Raw genomic sequence first — 24,029 nt, 5'->3', positions numbered from 1 at the left:
CCACGGCGTCGCCGGCCATTCCCATGGATGCAGTGGCGCTGCTCTTGGCATATCCCTGGTTGTCTCGCATGATGGGCATGATTTCGCTTCAACTTCAATTTCATGATCCAGACCGGGCCACCAGAAGCAGCTTCGTGCCAGCTCCTTCATCCGGACAATACCACAATGTCCTGAGTGCAGCTCGTTGAGGACATGTTTCCGCAGCTTTGGTGGTATGATCACTCGCATGCCCCAAAGGAGGCATCCTGACGTGACAAGACAACTTCCCTCTTGACAGGTAAGGTAGGAGCTCAGGTGGTGCGTCTGACGCCCGTGATCCGTCTCCTCGCATCACCCGATCCAGCACCTTGGATAGCGTAGGGTCCACTCTGGTCTCTTTCTTGACCTGCCGGGCTGTGACGGGGGCATTGCTCACCATGTCAAAGTAGAAAATCTTCTGCTCACAGCCTTCAGAGGGCACAGGCAGCGGAAGTCTTGACAATCTGTCCGCATTGATGTTGTAATTGTGAGCGCTTAACATCAGCGCCCAGCGCTGCATCCTGCACGCTGCCAGGGAGGGTATTCCTGTGTGTGGACCAAAGATCGATGTCAGAGGACGATGATCCATCAGCAAGGTGAATTTCCTTCCGAACAAGTAGTGATGGAACTTTTTGATTCCAAAGATGATACCCAAAGCCGCTTTTTCGATCTGCGGGTATTTCACCTCCGCCTTGCTCAGGGACCTTGACACGAATGCAATCGGCTTCTCTTCGCCTGAGGGAAATATGTGGGACACAACCGCGCCGACGCCATAAGGCGACGCATCACAGGCCAGCTGAATCTGCAACGACGGGTCAAAGTGCGTCAACACTCTGGGGTCAGTCAAAGCTGCTTTGGCTTTCTTGAATGCAGCTTCGCACTCCTTCGTCCACACCCAGGCCTTGCCCTGACACAGCAACTCATGTAATGGCTTCAACAGTGATGCCAGCTGTGGAATAAACTTTCCGTAATAGTTCAGGAGACCTAAGAATGACCGCAGTTGGCCGACATTTGTAGGTGCAGGAGCGTCGGCAATGGCTTTCACTTTCGACGGTGCTGTGTGTAGGCCGTCCGCGTCGATGACATGGCCTAGGTACTCCACTGATGGTTTGAAAAAGTCGCATTTGTCCTTGCGAACGCGTAAGCCATATTCTTCAAGTCTTCCCAGTGTCTTCGTCAGGTTCTGCAGATGCTCGTTGTCGTCCTTTCCTGTGACAAGGATATCGTGGAGATAACATTGTACCCCTGGAATGCCGCTTAAGATCTGGTCCATAGCCCGCTGAAACAATGCTGGTGCTGACGTTATACCAAAGGGTAGGCGGCAGTACCTGTAGAGGCCCTTGTGGGTGGTGATGGTGAGGTACTTCTGTGAGTCCTCTTCTACATGCATCTGTAAGTAGGCTTGGCATAGATCAATCTTGCTAAACTTCTGACCGCCTGCTAGACCCGCGAAAAGATCTTCAATGATGGGGAGGGGGTACTGTTCAGCTGAGAGTACAGGATTCACTGTTACTTTGAAATCTCCACATAAGCGAACCGCGCCGTCACTCTTCATCACTGGTACCACGGGCGTGGCCCACTCACTGTGCGAAACCGGCACCAGGACCCCTATCTTGACCAGACGCTCCAGGTCAGCCTCCACCTTTGGTCTGAGGGCGTAGGGAACGTTCCTGGCCTTCAGGAATCGTGGCTGGCTGTCGGGCTTCACCTTGAGTTTGACCGTAATCCTCTTCATACTCCCCAATTCTCCGTCAAAGACAGCCGCATGCTTTGTCAACACTGCCGCTAGCCCCGCCTCTTCGACTGACACCGCATTCACTTTTTTCCAATCCAGATGAATTTTCTCCAACCATGGTCTGCCCATCAGGGATGGATAGTCACCCTTGACCACGTAAACTGGCAGCATCACGGTTTGTCCATTAAGCTCCACCTTGACCTCCGTCTTACCCAGCATTGGGACTGTTTCCCCAGTGTAGGTCTTTAAGATGAGCTTGGCCGGCATCAGTGATAGGTGGTTCAGTTTTTCTTTGAATAGCTTCTCTGAAATCAAGGAGACAGCGGCCCCCGTATCCAGCTCCATTTTGACCGGTATTCTCTCTAGTAGTGGAGTGACTCCATAGCCTGATGAGCCTCCATTCACCGTTAACACATGGAGATTCAGCTCCCCATCAGAGTCTGTGTCACTGTCTTCCTGTTCTTGTTTCACCATGTGTCGGTTTTTCTTTTTAGAACGCCAGTTGGATGTGTTTCCTCGTTTTGTTTTTGTAGGATTGTTTGCTTTGCCCTTTACACACACGTTCAATGTGTCCTTTCTTTTCACATTTCTGACAGGTCAGGTCTTTACACCAGCAGTCAGATGGCTGATGACCTGACCTTCCACATCTGTAACACTCTTTGGCGCCCCTTGCATGCTTATCCGGTGTAGCTGCTACCCTGTGCGCTCTTGTTGCAGCCCCCAACAGCTGTGCATCTTTAGCTGCTAACTCCATAGACACAGCGAGCTCCACTGCTGATTTAAGTGTCAGTTTGTCAGTTGTGAGCAAGCGCTTCTGTGTTGCTTCACATCTTGATCCACACACAAACCTATCACGGACAGTGTCATTTAGAGTTTCACCAAACTCGCAATGCTCAGTTAGCTTCTTTAGCACTGCAACATATTCGGCTATGGACTCACCCTCCTCTTGGTTTCGTTTGTGAAACCTGAACCTCTTGGCAATCAGCAGCGGCTTGGGTGCGAAATGTGTTTCCAAAACTTCCACAATCTGATCATATGTCTTAGCGCCGGGCTTATCCGGGTGCATCAAACTCCGTAACAAGCCAAATGTTTTTGCTCCAATCACACTGAGGAACGTCGCCACTTTCACGTCATCTTTAATGCCATTTGCAGTCACAAAAAATCCGAAAGGCTCTGTATAAGCACTCCATTGCTCCGCCATTTCATCAAATGGTCCAAACGTCTGGTTAGCATAGCCATTTTGTTTTGTTTTTTTCTTTACAGTCCTTTTCCTCCGCTTCGCTTCACTGTATCGTTACTCTCCCCCTTCTTATTTGTGTAACACACGAACCGCCACCTTTACGAGGCGATTGCATCAGCACTAAACTGCGGGCGCGCCATTAAGAAAAGACAGGAACTTCTTACTATAAACATCGCTGATTCCAGTGCAAAGTGATGCGCAAGTCCTCGTCGCCAGTTTTGTTGTGTCTCAAGGGGTTTTATACCCTTACCTATATAACCATTAAGAAGGACTCCGGGGTGGAGAGTTTAGTTAACGGCCATTTTATTTACAATGTGCTTCTTCACTCAATGCACTACATTTCCCATAGTGCATTGCAAATCACCACTACAGTATCCCATGTGGGACAATTCTAATACACATTCAAAATACACAACAGAAAGGTCTACCATTTTTTGATGGGACTGTTGTCAAAGTTGGGCTGCTATCGGTGGCAGTTCTGTAATGTAAAGAGGTAATTTATTTGTGACCCAATGTTTTATTGAATGGAAATTTTACCTCCTTGGGCAAAAGACATTGGCCCAGAAATTCGGGTCGGGGGCTTCCCGCGGGTGTAAGCCCCCGACCTGCACTTGCCTTGCGCGCCGGCAGTTGAGCTGTAGGGCCCTCTGGAATTCCGCTCCGGGGCCTGGCCCAGCTGCCGGCGCGCTGTGCTGGCATGTCCCAGGGGCGTAGTTAGTGCGATGCGTCCCCTGGGATCACGTGAGCCGTGGGCAGCCAATCGGAGGAGGGAAAAGCCCATTCATAAGATTGACAGGTAGACCTGTCAAAACTTATAAATACTACGGGCCCAAAATAGTAGTAAACTTTCAAATACATTTTTTATAAAATCACACTTTTTAAATAAACTATAAATTACATTAAATATTTTAAACAATAATTTAAATTTTTGAAAAATAATTTAATATTATAACGGGGCTAAAAATAAACTTACCTTGCTTTAAAGTATTTAAAAATAATAATCCTGTGGAAAAAATGTTTTAGTTTTAATTAATTGACCACTTACCTTGCAAAAAGCAGGCCTTACGCCTGCTTTTTAAATGTGTAAATCCTGCAGGCTTACCCTCCCGGGAAAAACTGTATTTAAAAAAAAAAAAACTAAGTTCAAAGCGCACGCGCGGCCTCCCCTACGCGCGCGTTCAACCTCTGAACCTCTTTGTTCAGAGGATCGGAAGTGCCGGTTTCCCGTGCATGCAGGAAACCGGCAATTCCATTCGACCTACGGGTGAGTACCCTGTGCGTACTCACCCGGGCAGAGCCGAATTTCTGGGCCATTAGCTTTCTATTAAGAAGCAAGATTGAGTAATTTTTTTTGAGAAACAAAACCTTTGGTTAACCATTCATGAAGCAGAGATGCTTAATGATAGAATGTGTCTCCTATTTCTTGGCAGGGGAAGAATGATGAGGAAAGCTGGGGCTCACTGTACTTGTGCTATGGGGCAACATTTGAAGGGTTTCTCTTGATGCCATCTGCAGGATAGCATTCTGAAGCACTTACTGAGATCTTGTAGCCCAAGCTGTTAAGTTAGCCTGGACATTTAGCTCTTCAGTGTTCCAAGCCAGTTTCAGGCTAACTTGGTATGCACCTGTTTATAGATGGAAAGTGAATGAATAAGGACAAATACTAATTGCCTACCTTAGTCATGAACTTTGTTCATTGAAAGAAGTTTAAAATCCACCTGTAAAGCTATCAACCAAACTATTCTTTGACTCTCTCTTGACAGAGCCTCTCATAGAAACATAAGATAGGAGCAGGAGTAGGCCATTCAACCCCTCGAGCCTACTCCGCCATTCAATGCGATCATGGCTGATCATCCAAATTCAGTACTCTGTCCCTGCTTTCTCCCCATATCCCTTGATCCCCTTAGGATTAAGAAATATATCTAACTCCTTCTTGAATATATTTAATGAATTGGCCTCAACTGCCTTCTGTTGTAGAGAATTCCACAGGTTCACCACTCTCTGGGTGAAGAAATTCCTCCTCATCTCAGTCCTAAATGGCTTACCCCTTATCCTTAGACTGTGACCCCTGGTTCTGGACTCCCCCGCCATCGGGAACAGCCTTCCTGCATCTAGTCTGTCTAGTCCTGTTAGAATTTTATAAGTTTCAATGAGATCGCCTCTCATTCTTCTAAACTCCAGCGAGTACAAGCCCCATCGACCCAATCTCTCCTCATGCGTCATTCCTGCCATCCCAGGTATTGGTCTGGTGCATCTTCGCTGCATTCCCTCCATGGCAAGAACATCCTTCCTCAGATAAGGCGACCAAAACTGCACACAATACTCAAGATGTTATCCACCTTGGGTGCAGGAACGGGAGGGCAAATTATTATTTAAATGGCAATAGATTGGGAGAGGGGGAAGTACAGAGAGACCTGGGTGTTCTTGTACACCAGTCACTGAAGGCGAGCATGCAGGTGCAACAGGCGGTCAAGAAGGCAAACGGTATGCTGGCCTTCATAGCAAAAGGGTTAGAATACAGGAACAGGGATACCTTGCTGCAGCTGTACAGGGCACTGGTGAGACCACACCTCGAGTACTGTGTACAGTTTTGGTCGCCTCATCTGAGGAAGGATGTTCTTGCCATGGAGGGGGTGCAGCGGCGATTCACCAGGCTGATACCAGGAATGGCGGGAATGACCTATGAGGAGAGACTATGTAGTTTAGGGATGTACACACTGGAGTTTAGAAGATTGAGAGGGGACCTCATAGAAGTGTATAAAATTCTGACAGGTCTAGACAGACTGGATGCAGAAGGAATGTTTCCCTTGGCGGGTGAGAACAGAACTAGAGGACATAATTTAAGGATAAGGGCTAAACCATTTAGGACAGAGATGAGGGGGAATTTCTTCACTCAGAGAGTGGTGAACCTGTGGAACTCATTGCCACAGAGGGCAGTGTACGCCAGCTCATTAAATATATTTAAGAGGGAATTAGATATATTTCTACGGGCAAAAGGGGTTAAGGGTTACGGAGAGAAGGCGGGGACGGGATACTGAATTAAAGGATCAGCCATGATCTCATCGAATGGCGGAGCAGGCACGAAGGGCCGAATGGCCTACTCCTGCTCCTATCTTCTATGTATCTATGTATGTGGTTTCACCAAGGCCCTGTACAACTGCAGCAAGACTTCCTTGCTCCTGCACTCTAATCCTCTCGCTATGAAGGCCAACATACCATTTGCCTACTTAACCGCCTGCTGCACCTGCATGCTTACCTTCAGCTACTGGTGCACAAGTACACCCAGGTCTCGTTGCACTTCCCCTTCTCCCAATCTATTGCCGTTCAGATAATAATCTGCCTTCCTGTTTTTGCCACCAAAGTGGATAACCTCGCATTTATCCACATTGTACTGCATCTGCCATGCCTCTGCCCAATCGCCCAACCTGTCCAAATCGTACTGGAGTTTCTCTGCATCCTCCTCACAGCGCACACGCCCACCCAGCTTTGTGTCATCTGCAAACTTGGAGATATTACATCTAGTTCCCTCGTCTAGATCATTAATATATATTGTGAATAACTGGGGTCCTAGCACCGATCCCTGCGGTACCCTACTAGTCACTGCCTTCCACTCGGAAAAAGACCCGTTTATTCCAACTCTTTGCTTCCTGTCTGCCAACCAGTTTTCTATCCAAGTCAGTACCTTACCCCCAATCCCATGTGCTCGGAGCGATTCGGATTATTTGGGATTGAGGTGCTGGCCTTGGCTCACTGGTGGCACTTGCGCCAGTGAGTCAGAAGGTTCCGGGTCCAGACCCCACTCTAGAATTTGAGCACAGAATCCAGGCTGACTCCCGTGCAGTGTCTGGGGAGTACTGCATTGTCAGAGGTGCTGTCTTTCAGATAAGATGTTAAATTCAAGCTCTGTCTGCCCTTACAGTTGGATGTAAAAGATCCCATGACACTATTCAAAGAGTAGGGAATTCTTTTGGTGTCTTGACCAACATTTATCCCTCAACCAACATCACCAAATAAGAAAGATTAACTGATCATTTATCTTAATGCTGTTTGTGGAACCTAGCTGGATGCAAATTGGGTGCTGCGTTTGGCTTAAAAATCGACAGTGACTACGCTTCATTTTATTGGCTGTAAAATGCTTTGGAATGTCGTGAGGATATGAAGGATGCTGTATAAATGAAAATTCTTTGTTTTAATGAACTAAGCTGTATTTCAGATTGGGGCCTTCTGTACAATGAAGCAAGGCAGGTGGTAAAACATCACCTGATCAAAATGATTGCAATAATGTGAATTTCTTAAAAAGCGCAATGTTCCCATTAGGAGCTGGTGTGACCCTTGCACTAATATTGGCATATGAAGGAAGGGAATACCTATGATGGGTAATCTAAAATTTTGCAATTTATCCAGCAGCAGATTATATTATGGCATTATTTAGGAATATTGATTGTAAAACTTCTATTTTAGTGACCATGAAAGTGGTTATACTGTAAATTGTCAACAAAAATGAATTAAAAAATATAATTTATTGTATTTAACTAGAAATGGGTGCACTTCATATTTGACCCTCCTCCAGTAGTGGGGGCATTTTTTTTTTTTAACTAGATTTTTGTTTTAGATCTGGAGTAAGACTGGCTCAATATACATTTCTTAATTTTTAGGCATGGGCATGCATTCAATGGCTGGTCAGGCTGTCGGACCCTCACAACTAATGTCAGGACATGTTCCTAATGTTCCCAAGCCCTGGACAGAAGGTGAGTAAATCTTTCGGACTAATTCATGTTTTCATACTACATATCTGATGTAATTGTTTAATAAGATTTCTAAGTATATTGATACATTTTACTATTAAAAATAAACCATTATTGGGTCAGTTTCTTAAATTTATCTGTCCCATGCATTTCTGTAATTATTGGGTTTAGAGTCATAGAGTCAAAGAGTTTTACAGCACAGAAAGAGGCCCTTCGGCCCATCGTGTCTGCGCCGCCCATCCATCCCTGTCCAGTCTAATCCCATTTTCCAGCATTTGGTCCATAGCCTTGTATGCAATGGCATTTCAAGTGCTCATCCAAATGCTTCTTGAATGTTGTGAGGGTTCCTGCCTCTACCACCCTTTCAGGCATTGAATTCCACATTCCAACCACCCTCTGGGTGAAGAAGTTCCTCCTCAAATCCCCTCTAAATCTCCTGCCCCTTACCCTGAATCTATGCCCCCTTGTTATTGACCCCCCCACTAAGGGGAAAAGTTCCTCTTTATCTACCCTATCTATGCCCCTCATCATTTTGTACACCTCAATCAGGTCCCCCCTCAGCCTTCTTTGCTCCAAGGAAAACAACCCCAGCCTGTCCAGCCTCTCTTCATAGCTGAGGCGCTCCATCCCAGGTAACATCCTGGTGAATCTTCTCTGCACCCTCTCCAAAGCAATCACATCCTTCCTATAGTGAGGCGACCAGAACTGCACACAGTACTCCAGCTGTGGCCTCACCAGCGTTTTGTACAGCTCCATCATAACCTCCCTGCTCTTATATTCTATGCCTCGGCTAATGAAGGCAAGTATCCCATATGCCTTTTTAAACATCTTATCTACCTGTTCCGCTGCCTTCAGGGATCTATGTACATGTACACCAAGGTCCCTCTGACCCTCTGTACTTCCTAGGGTCCTACCACTCATTGTGTATTCCCTTGCCTTATTTGTCCGTCCAAAATGCATCACCTCTCACTTTTCAGGGTTAAATTCCATTTGCCACTTTTCCGCCCATCTGACCAACCCGTTTATATCGTCCTGCAGCCTGAGGCTTTCCTCCTCGCAATTTACCACCCCACCAATTTTCGTGTCATCTGCGAACTTACTGATCATACCTTTTACATTCTCATCCAAATCATTTATGTAGATCACAAACAACAGGGGACCCAGCACCGATCCCTGAGGTACCCCACTGGACACAGGCTTCCAGTCACAAAAGCAACCTTCGACCATCACCCTCTGCCTCCTGCCACTCAGCCAGTTTAGGATCCAACGTGCCAAGGCACCCTGGATCCCATGGGCTATTACCTTCTTGACCAGCCTCCTATGCGGGACTTTGTCAAAAGCTTTACTGAAGTCCATGTAAACCACATCCACAGCATTTCCCTCATCCACCCCCGTAGTCACCCCCTCTCAAAATTCAATCAGATTTGTCAGACATGATTTACCCTTGACAAAGCCATGCTGACTATCCCCGATTAATCCTTGCCTCTCCAAGTGGAGACTAATTTTGTCCCTCAGAATTTTTTCCAATAATTTCCCTACCACAGATGTTAGGCTCACTGGCCTGTAATTCCCTGGTTTATCCCTGCTACCCTTCTTGAATAATGGTACTACGTTAGCTGTTCTCCAGTCCTCTGGTACATCCCCTGTGGCCAGAGAGGTTCTGAAAATTTGTGTCAGAGCCCCTGCAATCTCCTCCTTTGCCTCCCACAGCAGCCTGGGATACATCTCGTCCGGGCCTGGGGATTTATCCACTTTTTGGCCTGCTAAAACCGCTAGCACCTCCTCCCTCTCGATGCTAATATGTTCAAGTATGTCACAGTCCCCTTGCCCGATTTCTATGTCTGCATCGTCTTTCTCCATAGTGAACACAGATGCAAAAAATTCATTTAAAACCCCGCCTACCTCATCTGGCTCCACACACAGATTGCCACTTTGGTCCCTAATGGGCCCAACCCTTTCCCTGGTTATCCTCTTGCCCTTAATATACTTATAAAACATCTTAGGATTTTCCTTTATTTTGCTCGCCAGTGTTATTTCATGGCCCCTCCTCGCCCTCCTAATTTCTTTTTTAAGTACGCCCCTGCACTTTTTATACTCCTCTCGGGCTTCTTCCGTCTTTAGTCTTTTGTAACTGCCAAAAGCCCCCCTTTTATTCCTAATGCATTTTTGTATATCCCTTGTCATCCAAGGTTCCCTTTGCTTGTTGGTCCCACCCTTGACCTTTACAGGAACATGTTGGCGTTGTACTCTCTCTATTTCCCTTCTGAAAGTCTCCCACTATTTTGATGTGGATTTTCCTATAAGTAGCTGCTCCCAGTCCACTTTGGCCAGATCCTGCCTTATCATATTAAAATCGGCCTTCCCCCAATTTAGAACCCTTATTTCCGGGCCGTCTTTGTCCTTTTCCATGACCACCTTAAATCTCACCGAATTATGGTCACTGTCGCCAAAATGCTCTCCTACTGACACTTCCACCACTTGCCCGGCTACATTCCCTAGAATTAGGTCCAGTACCGCCCCCTCTCTTGTAGGACTTTCTACATGTTGGCTCAAAAAGCTCTCCTGGATGCACTTTAAGAATTCTGCACCCTCTAAGCCTTTCACACTCTGACTATCCCAATTTATCAGCAAACTGATACTGGAAAAAGCTGTCAAATCACAGATGTTTACTGATGGTACTGCTAAATAAATGCGTGTTATTGGTGGTATGCTATATTTTAGCTGAAAATAAGTTTTAGTTGTATTCTAATTGTTATAGCTGCTTTAGAAAATCTGACTTGTAGTGTTCTAGTTTCATAGATTACAATACATTTCATATGCATTGATTTAGTCATGCCAAACTAGGATGCATCTGTCAAATTGTTTCTGCTCCCTCCCTACCCTTCCTCCCCACCCCCCATTAGTCATGATGTAATTTAGCCCATAAGAGGTGTTTACTGGTCTGATTAAATTGCTCAATTTCCTGAAAACTCGGTTTTGGTATATTGTAAAATTTAATGAAAAGTGGAAGCATATGACACTTAAGTTCCTCCTCTCCCTGAAGCTATCACTTTACATTTATGCTATCTTGGGTTGGGATAATTTGATGATTTGGTCCACTGACCATTCCTGACTTCCAGTACTATAAGGCATTAAGTGGTATATGAAGATACTTTCTCCTCATTCTCTGTCCATACCATCCTTCTTGTTCTTTACTCCCTCTACCAGATGAACCAATTCAGGTATAGTTTAAATGTCTGTCTCTCTGTGTCTTGAGCTGAATAATTTGAATATAAACCCAACAATTAGTTCTAGTTGTATAGATACTTGATTTTTCTATCACATTGTATTTTAAATAGGATTAATGTAATAAACCCTTTTTCATTTGAATTTAATTTTTTTTAAGGTCAAGCTAATGAAATGGGCATTCCAAATACTCCTCAAAAAATGCCCACTCAAGCTACTTGTGGAAGACCTTCTCCTGCACCAGCTGCACAGGCGACTCCATCTGGCCCTGGGGCATCGCTGTCGCAACAGCCCGTTGTCCAGCCTTCACCTACCATCCAACTTCATCAGAAGCAAAACCGTATCACGCCCATCCAGAAACCACAGGGGTTGGATCCTGTTGAAATTCTTCAGGAACGTGAATACAGGTGAGTTAAATTGTTAATACTGGGATCTGTATTTTGTCACTCAGCTGGTTAACGGCAATCTGTTTTAAAGTTACCTGGTTTATTAGGGATATGAATCCGCTCTTTCGCAGACTTTATTTTTTTTTTTAAAACATATTGTGTACCTCCAAGACTGATTTCTGCTTTTTTTAACTTGTGTGCTTGCCTAGAAATGTTACTGGTAATAAAGGGCTTACTGTTTCTCCTAGTATTTATTTTACTTTGAAAAGTACGAATACCGTCAAAAAGTTTTGAGAGTTTTGGTAATTCTTTTTCTAAATGTTTAATACCCTTCATCTGCACTTTTTTCCTTTTGATTTTGTTTTTTATTTAAGTCAAATGGTGACCACCCTTGGCATACTGGCTTGAAGAAGCTAAATTAGTTTAATACTCACAATTAAAATAACTAGAATGCCAAAACATTTTGGGTTTCATGAATAGCTCTACCGTTTATTCAGCTTTCGTAGTGCTGATTTCATTAATGTTTTCTAAGTCAGCTTCTCTTAAAGTCCTTGCCAGTCATGGTTAAACCAAAAGTGACAATCCAGCAGTTTTAAAAGGTGTCTTGCTAGTATTAAAGAATTCATTATGGCACATCCATGCTGAGGAAAAGATTTACAAGGATAGTACCAGAACTGAGAGATTACAGCCATCGGGAAAGATTGAACAGGTTGAGGCTTTTTTCTTTAGAAAAGCGAAGACTTAGCGATGCCCTGGTAGAGATCTTTAAAATTATGACTGAGTTGGACAGATTTGGAGAGAATGTTTCCACTTGTGGGAGAATCCAGAACGAGGGGCCATAAATACAAGATAGTTACTAATAAAACCAATAGGGAATTAAGGAGAAATGTATTTACTCAGAGTGGTTAGAATGTGGAACTCGCTACCACAGGAAGTGGTTGAGGCAAATAGCTTGGATGCTTTCAAAAGGAAACTAGACGTGTACATGAGAGAAAAGGGAATAGAAAGATATGCTGAAAGGCTGAGATGAGGTAGATAGAATGGGAGGGGACTCGTGTGGAGTATAAACACTAGCACAAACTAGTTGGGCCAACTGGCCTGTTTTTGTGCTGTATAATCTAATAATTGAATTAGATGAATAAAAATGTATAGAAATTACATAACACTGTACTTGAGAATGTACTGGTTTCAAAGCAATTTTTGTAACTTTAAGGCTGAGCTATATGCTGCTTGAACCTGAACCTCCAAGTTTAATTTTACAATTAATCTTAATTTTTTTTTTCCGCAAAGACTTCAAGCTAGAATTGCTCATCGTATTCAAGAGCTTGAAAACTTGCCTGGTTCTTTGCCACCGGATTTGCGCAATAAAGCTACTGTTGAGTTAAAAGCTCTTCGACTACTCAACTTTCAACGACAGGTTTGTATTGATAGAATCATAGAATGATTCAGCACAGGAGACTTCGGCCCATCATGCCTGTTATAGCTCTTGGAAAGAGCTATGCAATTAGTCCCATTTCCCTGTCCTTTCTCCATAGACCTGCAAATTTTTCTCCTTCAACTATTTATCCAATTCCTTTTTGAAAATTCCTTTTGAATCTGCTTTCACCACCCTTTCAGGCGGTGCATTCCAGATCATCACAACTTGCTGCATAAAAAAATGTCTCTTTGTCACGGCTCTGGTTCTTTTACCAATTACTTTAAATCTGTGTCCTCTGGTTACTGACCCTTCTGTGACTGGAAACAGTTTCTCTTTATTTACTCTTATCAAGCCTGTCATGATTTTGAACACCTCTATTAAATCTCCCCTTAACCTTCTCTGCTCTAAGGAGAACAACCCCAGGTTCTCTAGTTTCTCCACGAAACTGAAGTATTGCATCCCTGGTACCATTGTAATAAATCTCTGCACCCACTCAAGGCCTTGACGTCCTTGCCCAGAATTGGACACAGTACTCCAACTTGGCCCTAGCTAGTGATTTATAAAGGTTTCCTTGCTTTTGTACTCTCTGCCTCTGTTTATATAGAGTCATAGAGTTTTACAGCACAGAAAGAGGCCCTTCGGCCCATCGTGTCTGCGCCGCCCATCCATCCCTGTCCAGTCTAATCCCATTTTCCAGCATTTGGTCCATAGCCTTGTATGCAATGGCATTTCAAGTGCCCATCCAAATGCTTCTTGAATGTTGTGAGGGTTCCTGCCTCTACCACCCTTTCAGGCATTGAATTCCACATTCCAACCACCCTCTGGGTGAAGAAGTTCCTCCTCAAATCCCCTCTAAATCTCCTGCCCCTTACCCTGAATCTATGCCCCCTTGTTATTGACCCCCCCCCCCCACTAAGGGGAAAAGTTCCTCTTTATCTACCCTATCTATGCCCCTCATCATTTTGTACACCTCAATCAGGTCCCCCCTCAGCCTTCTCTGCTCCAAGGAAAACAACCCCAGCCTGTCCAGCCTCTCTTCATAGCTGAGGCGCTCCATCCCAGGTAACATCCTGGTGAATCTTCTCTGCACCCTCTCCAAAGCAATCACATCCTTCCTATAGTGAGGCGACCAGAACTGCACACAGTACTCCAGCTGTGGCCTCACCAGCGTTTTGTACAGCTCCATCATAACCTCCCTGCTCTTATATTCTATGCCTCGGCTAATGAAGGCAAGTATCCCATATGCCTTTTTAACCACCTTATCTACCTGCTCCGCTGCCTTCAGGGATCTATGTACATGTACACCAAGGTCCCTCTGACCCTCTGTACTTCCTAGGGTCCTACCACTCATTGTGTATTCCCTTGCCTTATTTGTCCGTCCAAAATGCATCACCTCGCACTTTTCAGGGTTAAATTCCATTTGCCACTTTTCCGCCCATCTGACCAACCCGTTTATATCGTCCTGTAGCCTGAGGCTTTCCTCCTCGCAATTTACCACCCCACCAATTTTCGTGTCATCTGCGAACTTACTGATCATACCTTTTACATTCTCATCCAAATCATTTATGTAGATCACAAACAACAAGGGACCCAGCACCGATCCCTGAGGTACCCCACTGGACACAGGCTTCCAGTCACAAAAGCAACCTTCGATCATCACCCTCTGCCTCCTGCCACTCAGCCAGTTTAGGATCCAAGGCACCCTGGATCCCATGGGCTCTTACCTTCTTGACCAGTCTCCTATGCGGGACTTTGTCAAAAGCTTTACTGAAGTCCATGTAAACCACATCCACAGCATTTCCCTCATCCACCCCCGTCGTCACCCCCTCTCAAAATTCAATCAGATTTGTCAGACATGATTTACCCTTGACAAAGCCATGCTGACTATCCCCGATTAATCCTTGCCTCTCCAAGTGGAGATTAATTTTGTCCCTCAGAATTTTTTCCAATAATTTCCCCACCACAGATGTTAGACTCACTGGCCTGTAATTCCCTGGTTTATCCCTGCTACCCTTCTTGAATAATGGTACTACATTAGCTGTTCTCCAGTCCTCTGGTACATCCCCTGTGACCAGAGAGGTTCTGAAAATTTGTGTCAGAGCCCCTGCAATCTCCTCCTTTGCCTCCCACAGCAGCCTGGGATACATCTCGTCCGGGCCTGGGGATTTATCCACTTTTTGGCCTGCTAAAACCGCTAGCACCTCCTCCCTCTCGATGCTAATATGTTCAAGTATGTCACAGTCCCCTTGCCCGATTTCTATGTCTGCATCGTCTTTCTCCATAGTGAACACAGATGCAAAAAATTCATTTAAAACCCCGCCTACATCCTCTGGCTCTACACACAGGTTGCCACTTTGGTCCCTAATGGGCCCTACCCTTTCCCTGGTTATCCTCTTGCCCTTAATATACTTATAAAACATCTTAGGATTTTCCTTTATTTTGCTCGCCAGTGTTATTTCATGGCCCCTCCTCGCCCTCCTAATTTCTTTTTTAAGTATGCCCCTGCACTTTTTATACTCCTCTCGGGCTTCTTCCGTCTTTAGTCTTTTGTAACTGCCAAAAGCCTCCCTTTTATTTCTAATGCTAAGACAAGGGTCCCATATGCTTTTTTAACAGCCTTCTCAACTTTTCCTGCCACCTTCAAAGATTTGTGTGCATATGTACACCCCTCGGTGTCTCTCTTCCTGCACACTTTTTAAAATTGTACCATTAAATTATTTTTTGAAATGGAACTTTTGTCTTTATTTCACCAAGTCTGTATTAGCCTGTAAGATTTACTGTGATTGACGCAGCCCAGGCATTTGCTGGGTAAAAATCCTGGCACTCCTTCCCTAACAGCAATGTGGGAGTACCTCCACCACATGGACTGCAGTCAGCTCACCACTGCCTTCTCGAGGGTAATTAGGAACGAGCAATAAAGGCTGGCCTTACCAGCGACGCCCACATCCTGTGAATGAATTAATAAAACAAACTTCTACTGAACTACTGTAACACAGCCTATTCATCATGAACTTTTACAGTACAATGCCAACATACCTCAGGGACACTACTCTCCTGGGTTGGCATGCCACAGACCTTGCGATACTGCTGCAGCACAGCTCGGACACACCAATAACCTTAATTCCCAATCCAGATCATGCACATCACAAGCCTCAACTGTACAGCTATGTTGCAGGCCTAGCTTAAGTACATTGTTCATTTTTCCTACCTTCTGAATGCTGAACTATTTAATTTTCAGCCCCATTTATAGTTTGAAACCCATAAGCTTCCATGATTGTATACTGGTAGTGTATCTGCACAATTGTTCAATATAATCTGCAAATGTGTAAACCATCATTTTATATTTCCCCACTAACAACAAGCTAGAACAGCAGAAGGTGTAAAAGATATTGTTGTTAGATTTCAAGTAATCTTGAGATAAATGTTTTATATCCCTCTGTATAATAAATATATATTTTTGTTGGAATAGCAATTGTTTTTTTTTCCTAAAATAACACCACAGCTAAGGCAAGAGGTGGTTGCCTGTATGCGCCGTGACACAACTCTGGAGACGGCCCTCAATGTGAAGGCCTACAAACGTAGTAAACGGCAGTCATTAAGAGAGGCTCGTATCACCGAAAAACTGGAGAAGCAACAGAAGGTCGAACAAGAGCGTAAGCGCAGGCAGAAACATCAGGTAGGCACATAGCCTTTATGATTGAGCCAACTGTAAGGGATAAGTAGAGGAAAATAGTCTCTGTCTGCAATTCAGATGCATTTTTGAAAAAAAAAAATTTGCTGAATACCTCTCCTGTGATCTGTACCGCGACATTTGCATTAAAAAAAAAAAAACTGCAGTCAAGCTAGCTTTGTGCCTGTGGTCTATAAAAAGATGATGAAAATTGAACCAATACCTCACTCATTGGGGGGAATTTTAACCCAAAAAAGTGTGGGTTGGGTGGGAAGTTAAAATGTTAAAAATCTAAATCCCGACCAGAACCCGCCTCCAACCTGCCAACTTCCGGTTTTAATGGAGAGGGGGGGCGGGCAGCCAACCTGCTCCCAGGGGGTGGGTTGTCTATTTAAATATTATAACGAGGCTGGCATGCCTCCGATTTAACCACCGTTTTAAATTTAACAGTGGCTGGTCAGGTTTTGCAGGTCTTGTGAAACCCGCCAGCCAATGGAAGGCAAGGACTGCTGGATCCAGCAGGTAAGTGCCTCCCGGATCCATTGTCCCTGCCTAACCCACCCCCTGCGATCAGAGACCCCTCCACAAAGCCTCTGATTTCGCCCTCCGGCCCCTCGATCATGCTTCCCCGGCCCCCACTTGATCCCTCCCTGGTGCCGCAGACCTACCCACCCGCAGTCAGCTGGCCTTTCCATCTGGATAGCTGCAGGTGGGAAACGGGTTTAATTGCAAATCAGGCCCTGCCGTTAAATGCGGGAAACCCATTCCTCCGGGTTTAACGATAGTGAACGATAAAAGTGGTTTACCACACTTCCGAACCCCTCCCCACCCGCTTCCAACCTGCCAAAGGATTAAAATTCAGGCCAATATGCCACTGGCCCATAAACCTGGTGTACAATAAAGATTATAGTGGGTATTTACATGTTGCAAAAATTCAGATAACTGGAGCCAAGTTAAAAGTAGTTATGCAGAATCAAGAAATGTCAAAATTTATCTTTTTAAAAGTAGCTCCACCTTAAAGGATTGCATAAACGCACAATTTACCTTCTGCAATTCACTGGAATAAATCCTCTATTTTACTTCTGAATGTTCTCATAGCACTTATGAAATAGTACGTGTATACTGATTTCCCCCCCCCCCCTTTTAGTAATCTTCAATAGTTGCGACAGATTTTTATACACTTGCTAACTGAAAATGATTACTGGGCAGAAGTAATTCAGTACTGAATATGGCAATTGTTTTAGAATAGCTGGGATACCAAATCAAATAAAGTGTTAGAATACATAATCGTGACATTGGTAAGAACATATGTAGACGATTGATACGCCGAGAAATTCTTGTATTATGGTAGTCCTAAATTATCTATAGAAATTGGGGGGGAAAAATTAAGATTTGTATAATTGAGAATTGATGCTGTAGTATAAGTGTTGGCATGGGTCAGTGGTAGCATTCTTATCTCGAGTCCGAAAGATGTGGGTTCAATCTCACTTCTGGACTTGTAGGCTGACCTTTTATTTCAGTACTGGGGAGCCCTACATTGTTGTGGTGCTCGCTTTTGGGTGAGACAATAAAACCAGGTTTTGCCTTCCTGTTGAGGTGGACGTTAAAGATACCATAGTAGTGTTGGAAGTGCAGGGAGTTCTGACAAACATTCATTCCTCACCCAACACCACAAAAAAAATCATTAGGAGGTCATTCTTCTCATTTGCCTCCTTAAAGTGACTTCACCTCAAAAGTTATTTATGTCACAGATATGGAGGCACCATACAAAGGCTTTCTTTAATGATGTATGTGTGTTTTAGGAATATCTCAACAGCATACTGCAGCATGCAAAAGACTTCAAGGAGTATCACCGTTCAGTCACTGGAAAAATTCAGAAGCTATCCCGAGCCATTGGTACTTGGCATGCCAACACGGAGCGTGAGCAGAAGAAAGAAACGGAAAGGATTGAGAAAGAAAGAATGAGGAGGCTGATGGTAATGTTGAATAAATTGTTTTGGTTGTTCCTGTATTATTCTATTGTAGAGGGTTCTATTTAATAAAACACATTCAGGACAGCAAATGTCTTGTGTGAAATAAGCATGCCACATGTAGAAAGTGGCCTAGTAGTTACCAAAGCAGCCACCACTTTGTTGAGCGGTTTGCTGCTTAGCTTTAAGATAGCAGTTGACATGTGTGGTGCTATGTTTTCTGAACTAATGGTATTTGGAAATTTAAAAAGTTTAATTCCTAACGCACGTTTGCTTTGTGACGTAAACAATCAAAGTTCTGTTACATGCTGACTTCTCGTATACACAACAGGCACACCAGTTTGCAGATGAAAACTTATCTGCTATTTTTACTTATTATTTTAGCTCTGAGAATGTAATGCTTGATAATTTAGTGCACTTCCAATTGTTAACCGATCTGTCCATGAAAATGCAGTTTGGTTTATGGTCACATAGTTTTGAAAGTGGCTACTTAAATCCTGTTGGGTAAATAATGTGCTCATTACAACGGAGGGATGACTGGCAGCAATTCTGATTCTATCTTGATTCATTTTTTTTTTTTTTTTAAGTGGTCATTTACCAGTGCTCTCATGACCTTGGTAAAATACAGAATGGAAATATTGACAAACAGCTGTGTCTGTAGAACCTGCTGCAGTTTTGAACTAGATGTGCATTTATAGACAATTGTACACTAGCATTTGTTTAGTTTGGATTCTAGGAGACCAGTATCTGAGCTGATTTGCTACCTTTATGCTACTTAATTTGGCTCTCTGGACCCATTGGGGATTCATAAACCCAATTTTTTTTTGTTGATCTACGATTCTGCCATCAGATGTGGGAGTTAGATTTAACGACTGAAACGAGAATTTAAAATGCAGCCCCGACTACAGTTTATAATTTTGTACTTGTAGTATATGGTTTTATATATATATATATATATACTAGCTAGGGGGGCCCGGCGTTGCCAGGGCAGTTTAGAGGGCCGCACGGTTGACGGCCGGCCGCTGCCACTCCCCTGCTCTGTGTCTCGGGCCGCGCGGTTGACGGCCGGCCGCTGCCGCTCCCCCGCTCTGTGTCTCGGGCCGAGCGGTTGTCAGGCCCGGCCCGAGTGACCCCAACTCACCTCCCGCTCCGGTGGGCTGCCGCAGCTGGTAAAAGCAGGGGGGAAAATGGCGGCAACGTTTCGGTAGGCTGCAGGATTAGGTCCCGCCCGTGACGCACTGATTGGTCAACCATCAGGTCACTGAACTGTAGGATTGGTCAACCATCACGTCACTCAACGCTAATGAGCAGTAGGATTGGTCAACCGCTAATGAGCAGATTTTTGAAGTTTTTTGTATACTGTCCGAACAATTTTTGTCTGACCAAAAAGTAAATACGCCTATGACACTCCCCTGATCATCAGCTTTCTTTTGATATAACATATGTATAGGTACGCTCTAACTTTTGAGTGTATGACAGACAGACAGACCGACCCTCCCTCCCTCCCTCTCTCGGTTGCAGTTTCCAATGGCCATTTAACGATTTGACCTATTAGCACCTCATGATAGCCAACCTTTACATTGAATGGCTACAGCACAGAGGGAGGCCATTTGGCCCGTCTAGCCCGTGCTGGCCCCCTGCAAAAGCACTGTGTGGAAGTAGTACACAAGTCATAATGACACAGAAGGAGGCCATTCGGCCCATCGAGTCCTCACTGGTTCACTGCAGAGCAATCCAGTCAGTCTCACTCCCCCGCTGTATCCCCGTAGCCCTGCAAGTTTATTTCCCTCAAGTGTCTATCCAGTCTCCCCTTGAAAACATTGATTGTCTCTGCTTCCACCGCTTCTGTCGGCAGCGAGTTCCAGGTCCTCGCCACTCGCTGCGTAAAAAAGTTTTCCTCACATCCCCGTGTATCTCTTGCCCAAAACCTTAAATCTGTGTCCCTTAGTCCTTGTACCATCAACTAGTGGGAACAGCCTTTCTCTCTAGCCTATCCAAACCCATCATAATCTTGTACACCTCTATCAAATCAATGTGTTTAAACTAAAAATCTCTCAAGACTGGAAACCTTGTGGTATAAATTTCAGCAAATGTGATTCCTATATTTAAAAAGGGAGCTGGAACAAGTCCATAGACCTATAGACCAGTTAGCTTAACGTGGGTGGTAGGAAAGATAATGGAATGCTTACTCAAAGATGTAATGGAAAAACATCTAGAAACTAAAAATATAATAAGGAGCAGTCAGCACGGATTTCAAAAGGGAAGGTCATCCTTGACCAACTTTATTGAATTCTTTGAAGAAGTAACAGAAAGGGTAGATAAGGGTAATACAGTAGATGTAATATATTTGGATTTTCAAAAGGCCTTCAATAAATAGTAGATTCATGACTAAAGGTCAGAGCATGTGGAGTCAGGAGACAAGTAGCAGAATCGATAGCAAGCAGGCTACAAAACAGAAAACACAGATTGGGGGTTAAAGGTAGTTACTCAGACTGGCAAAAGGTGGAAGTTGTGTCAGTTGTTCACCAATTGCATAAACGATTTGGACACTGGAATCAGAAGTACAATTTCAAATAAAAACAGAAAATGCTGGAAATACTCAGCAGGTCAGGCAGCATCTGTGGAGAGAGAAACAGGGTTAACGTTTCGAGTCGATGACCTTTCGTCAGTAATAATATATATATGAGAGAGAAAGGAGGACTGTGACAAATGCAGGAAGACATTAACAAACTTGCAGAATGGGCATATAATTGGCAAATGAACATCAATATAAATAAGTGAGGTGGTGCATTTTGATATGAAGTAAAGGAGGCCACATAAAGTGGAAATTAAGTGTCTAAATGGGGTAGAGGAAGCAGAGGTAATGGGGGGCACAGATACACAAATCACTAAAAGTAGCAAAGCAGGTTATTAAGGCTATTAAAAAAGCAAACAATGCACTGGGGTTCATTTCTAGAGGGATAGAATAAGATAAAAAGGATATAGAGGCGCTGGAGAAGGTTCAAACATGATTTACAAGAATGATACCAGAACTGAGAAATTATACTTATCAGGAAAGATTGAACAGGCTGGGGCTCTTTTCTCTAGGAAAGAGAAGACTGAGGAGTGACCTGATGGAGCTCTAAGTTTATGAATGGGTTTGATGGGGTACACGTAGAAAGATGTTTCTACTTGTGAGGGAGACCAGAACTAGGGGCCATAAATATAAGATAGTCCCCAAGAAATTCAATAGGGGATTCAGGAGAAACTTCTTTACCCAGAGAGTGGTTAGAATGTGGAACTCGCTACCACAAGGAGTAGTTGAGATAGCAAGCATAGATCCTGTAAGGGGAAGCTAGGTAAGTACTTGAGGGAGAAAGGAAAAGAAGGATATGTTGTTGGGATTAGACGAAGGAGGATGGGAGGAGGCTCATGTGGAGCAGAAACACTGGCCTGGATCTGTTTGGCCAATTAGCCTGTTTCTGTGCTGTAAATACCATCTAAATTTTATAAATTAACACCTTGATCTTAATTTTCTGAAAACAGGCAGAAGATGAAGAAGGCTATCGCAAGCTAATTGACCAGAAAAAGGATAAACGTCTGGCATACCTGCTGCAACAAACAGACGAGTATGTTGCTAGCCTTACTAAACTGGTCTACGAGCATAAAGCTGCCCAGGCTGCTAAAGAAAAGAAGAAAAAGAAGAAGAAAAAGAAGGTGTGTATTTCCTATTAATGCATGTATGCAGAACCCAGGGGCGTTTTAATTTTGTTCTGGCCTGTTCTACTCAGTCCTCTAAACTGAGGTATGAAACTGATCTAGTCCCTGTTTATATCCCTAGCTTTGGGTAGAAATGGCTAGAAAATGATCTCCTAGTTATCTGGGAAGTGTACCTATTGCAGGTTGAATTTTTTTCCCTGTTATTTTTCCATTGATCAGTATCCCTTGTTTTCCTTTTCCATTTTCATTCTTCTCTTCCTATTCTTTCGTTCTTAATTGCTTCACCTTTCAGTCTGTTTCTCCCTTTCCCCATCCTCCTTATCCTGAAGCCAACCACTCATAATGGGACTAATTCCATAGGGAGTTGGTAGCCTTCTAGTATCTTGCCCAAATAGACATTCTTCACGTAAACTCAGACAGCTTGTGTTGGTAGCCTATTTGACTGGTGTGGGGGAGGAATAATTTACTACTGCAGCTAAGCCCTTTCCTTGGGTATTTCAGGGGCAGGGGCTTATATCGTGGTTTTTTTTTTTCTCCCCCCTATCCTTCCATATAGAGTAAGCCGTGACTCAGTAGTGGCATTTTCTCTTCTGAGTCGAAGCTGGTGGTTTCAAGCCCCATTCCAGAGACTTGAGCACATAATCTAGGCTGGCATTTTACTGAAGAAATGCTGCATTGTTGGAGGTGCTGTCTTTCGGATGAGATGTTAAATTGAGGCCCCGTCTGCCCCCTCAGGTGGATGTAAAAGATCCCATGGCACTATTTGATGAAGAGCAGGGGAGTTCTCCTTGGTGTGGTCAATATTTATCCCTCAACCAAAATCAATAAAACAGATTATCTGGTCATTATCTCATTGCTGTTCATGGGAGCTTGCTGTGTGCAATTTGGCTGCCATGTTTCCTACATTACAACAGTGACTGCACTTCAGAAGTACTTCATTAGCTGTAAAGCGCTTTGGGACAACCTAAGCAATGTTCCCTCGAATGTTTTTTGGGCCGTGTGGCACCTTTAATGGAAGCTCCAGACCACTGTGCAGCTTAAAAGGAACATTGGTCCTACGGTCATTATAAGTGCAAGTTCTTTCTCCGTTCTGTCTCCTTTCTTTTGACAATTGTTTTGTGTTGCTCTTTCTCTTGACACGACCTTCCCCAACCATAACTTCACCAAACAAGTTCAAGTACTACAACAAAAGCAAAGGTTCACGTATGATCCTTCCTTCCTAATTTGGGCTCTGGCTTTTAATTTACTGTCACACTTCCAAATTGGAAATGGATGACAGCAAACACCTTTGTTAGTCATACATTTCCAATTTGGTGTAGTAGTTGACTTGCAGAAAATATTATAAGAATCGTGCCGAGCTTGGTTCCCTTCTATTCTTCACATTGAGGTAAATGTTATGGTGTTCTTAGTTAAAAGCTGCTTCTCTTAGTAAGAATATTAACATTTCTATCCTTTTAAAACCAACAGAAAACTGAGGAACCTGTCGAAGGAGTAAGTTCTAGCCTTGCTCCTGATGGAGAGGTGAGCTGTTTTCAGTCACTGCTTTGCAGACATTTTTTTTTAAATGAGTTTTTGTTTTAAATGAGTATGGTTATGGAGTCGTTTTTATTTTGGATACCCTATGGCCAATTTCTTTTTTTGGTTGCCTAATGCCAGTTTGTGACTGGGGAGGGGAAATGGAAGTGGTTACTCGTGCCATTGGGTTGCTGGCCTATTTGCCATCGGCGGGAGTTTCCTAGGTTATAGGTGGGCGTGGGTGGGAAGCGCCTGGCTGAAACATGCAGGAGCATTTTAAAGTGAATGTACATAACGGAGTGATGTCATAATGCATGCTATGTCATTTTGGGGGGAAATCCCAATCGGGCAAATGTTTGCCTCATCTCCTCTCACCACCCCCCCCCCCCCCCCACTCCCTCAACATGGC

General features: G+C 44.1%; 1 protein-coding gene across 5 annotated transcripts in view; it reads left to right on the top strand.

Annotated features, from left to right (window-relative positions):
- Positions 1-24,029, top strand: part of smarca2 (SWI/SNF related BAF chromatin remodeling complex subunit ATPase 2) — a 179,628-nt gene that overhangs the window by 46,754 nt on the left and 108,845 nt on the right. For all 5 annotated transcript variants that reach the window (XM_085984253.1, XM_085984274.1, XM_085984260.1 and 2 more), the window contains exons 5-11: positions 7,649-7,741; positions 11,124-11,370; positions 12,640-12,766; positions 16,269-16,442; positions 18,239-18,412; positions 21,932-22,102; positions 23,573-23,626. In XM_085984253.1, the coding sequence (XP_085840379.1) occupies positions 7,649-7,741; positions 11,124-11,370; positions 12,640-12,766; positions 16,269-16,442; positions 18,239-18,412; positions 21,932-22,102; positions 23,573-23,626 (1,040 nt within the window). The remainder of the gene's footprint in view (positions 1-7,648; positions 7,742-11,123; positions 11,371-12,639; positions 12,767-16,268; positions 16,443-18,238; positions 18,413-21,931; positions 22,103-23,572; positions 23,627-24,029) is intronic.

This window comes from Somniosus microcephalus, chromosome 1, assembly GCF_052327205.1.
Source record: "Somniosus microcephalus isolate GS21.2 chromosome 1, FLI_Smic_1.0, whole genome shotgun sequence".
Lineage (NCBI taxonomy): Eukaryota > Metazoa > Chordata > Chondrichthyes > Squaliformes > Somniosidae > Somniosus > Somniosus microcephalus.
This window is presented reverse-complemented; position numbering and strand designations above follow the sequence as displayed.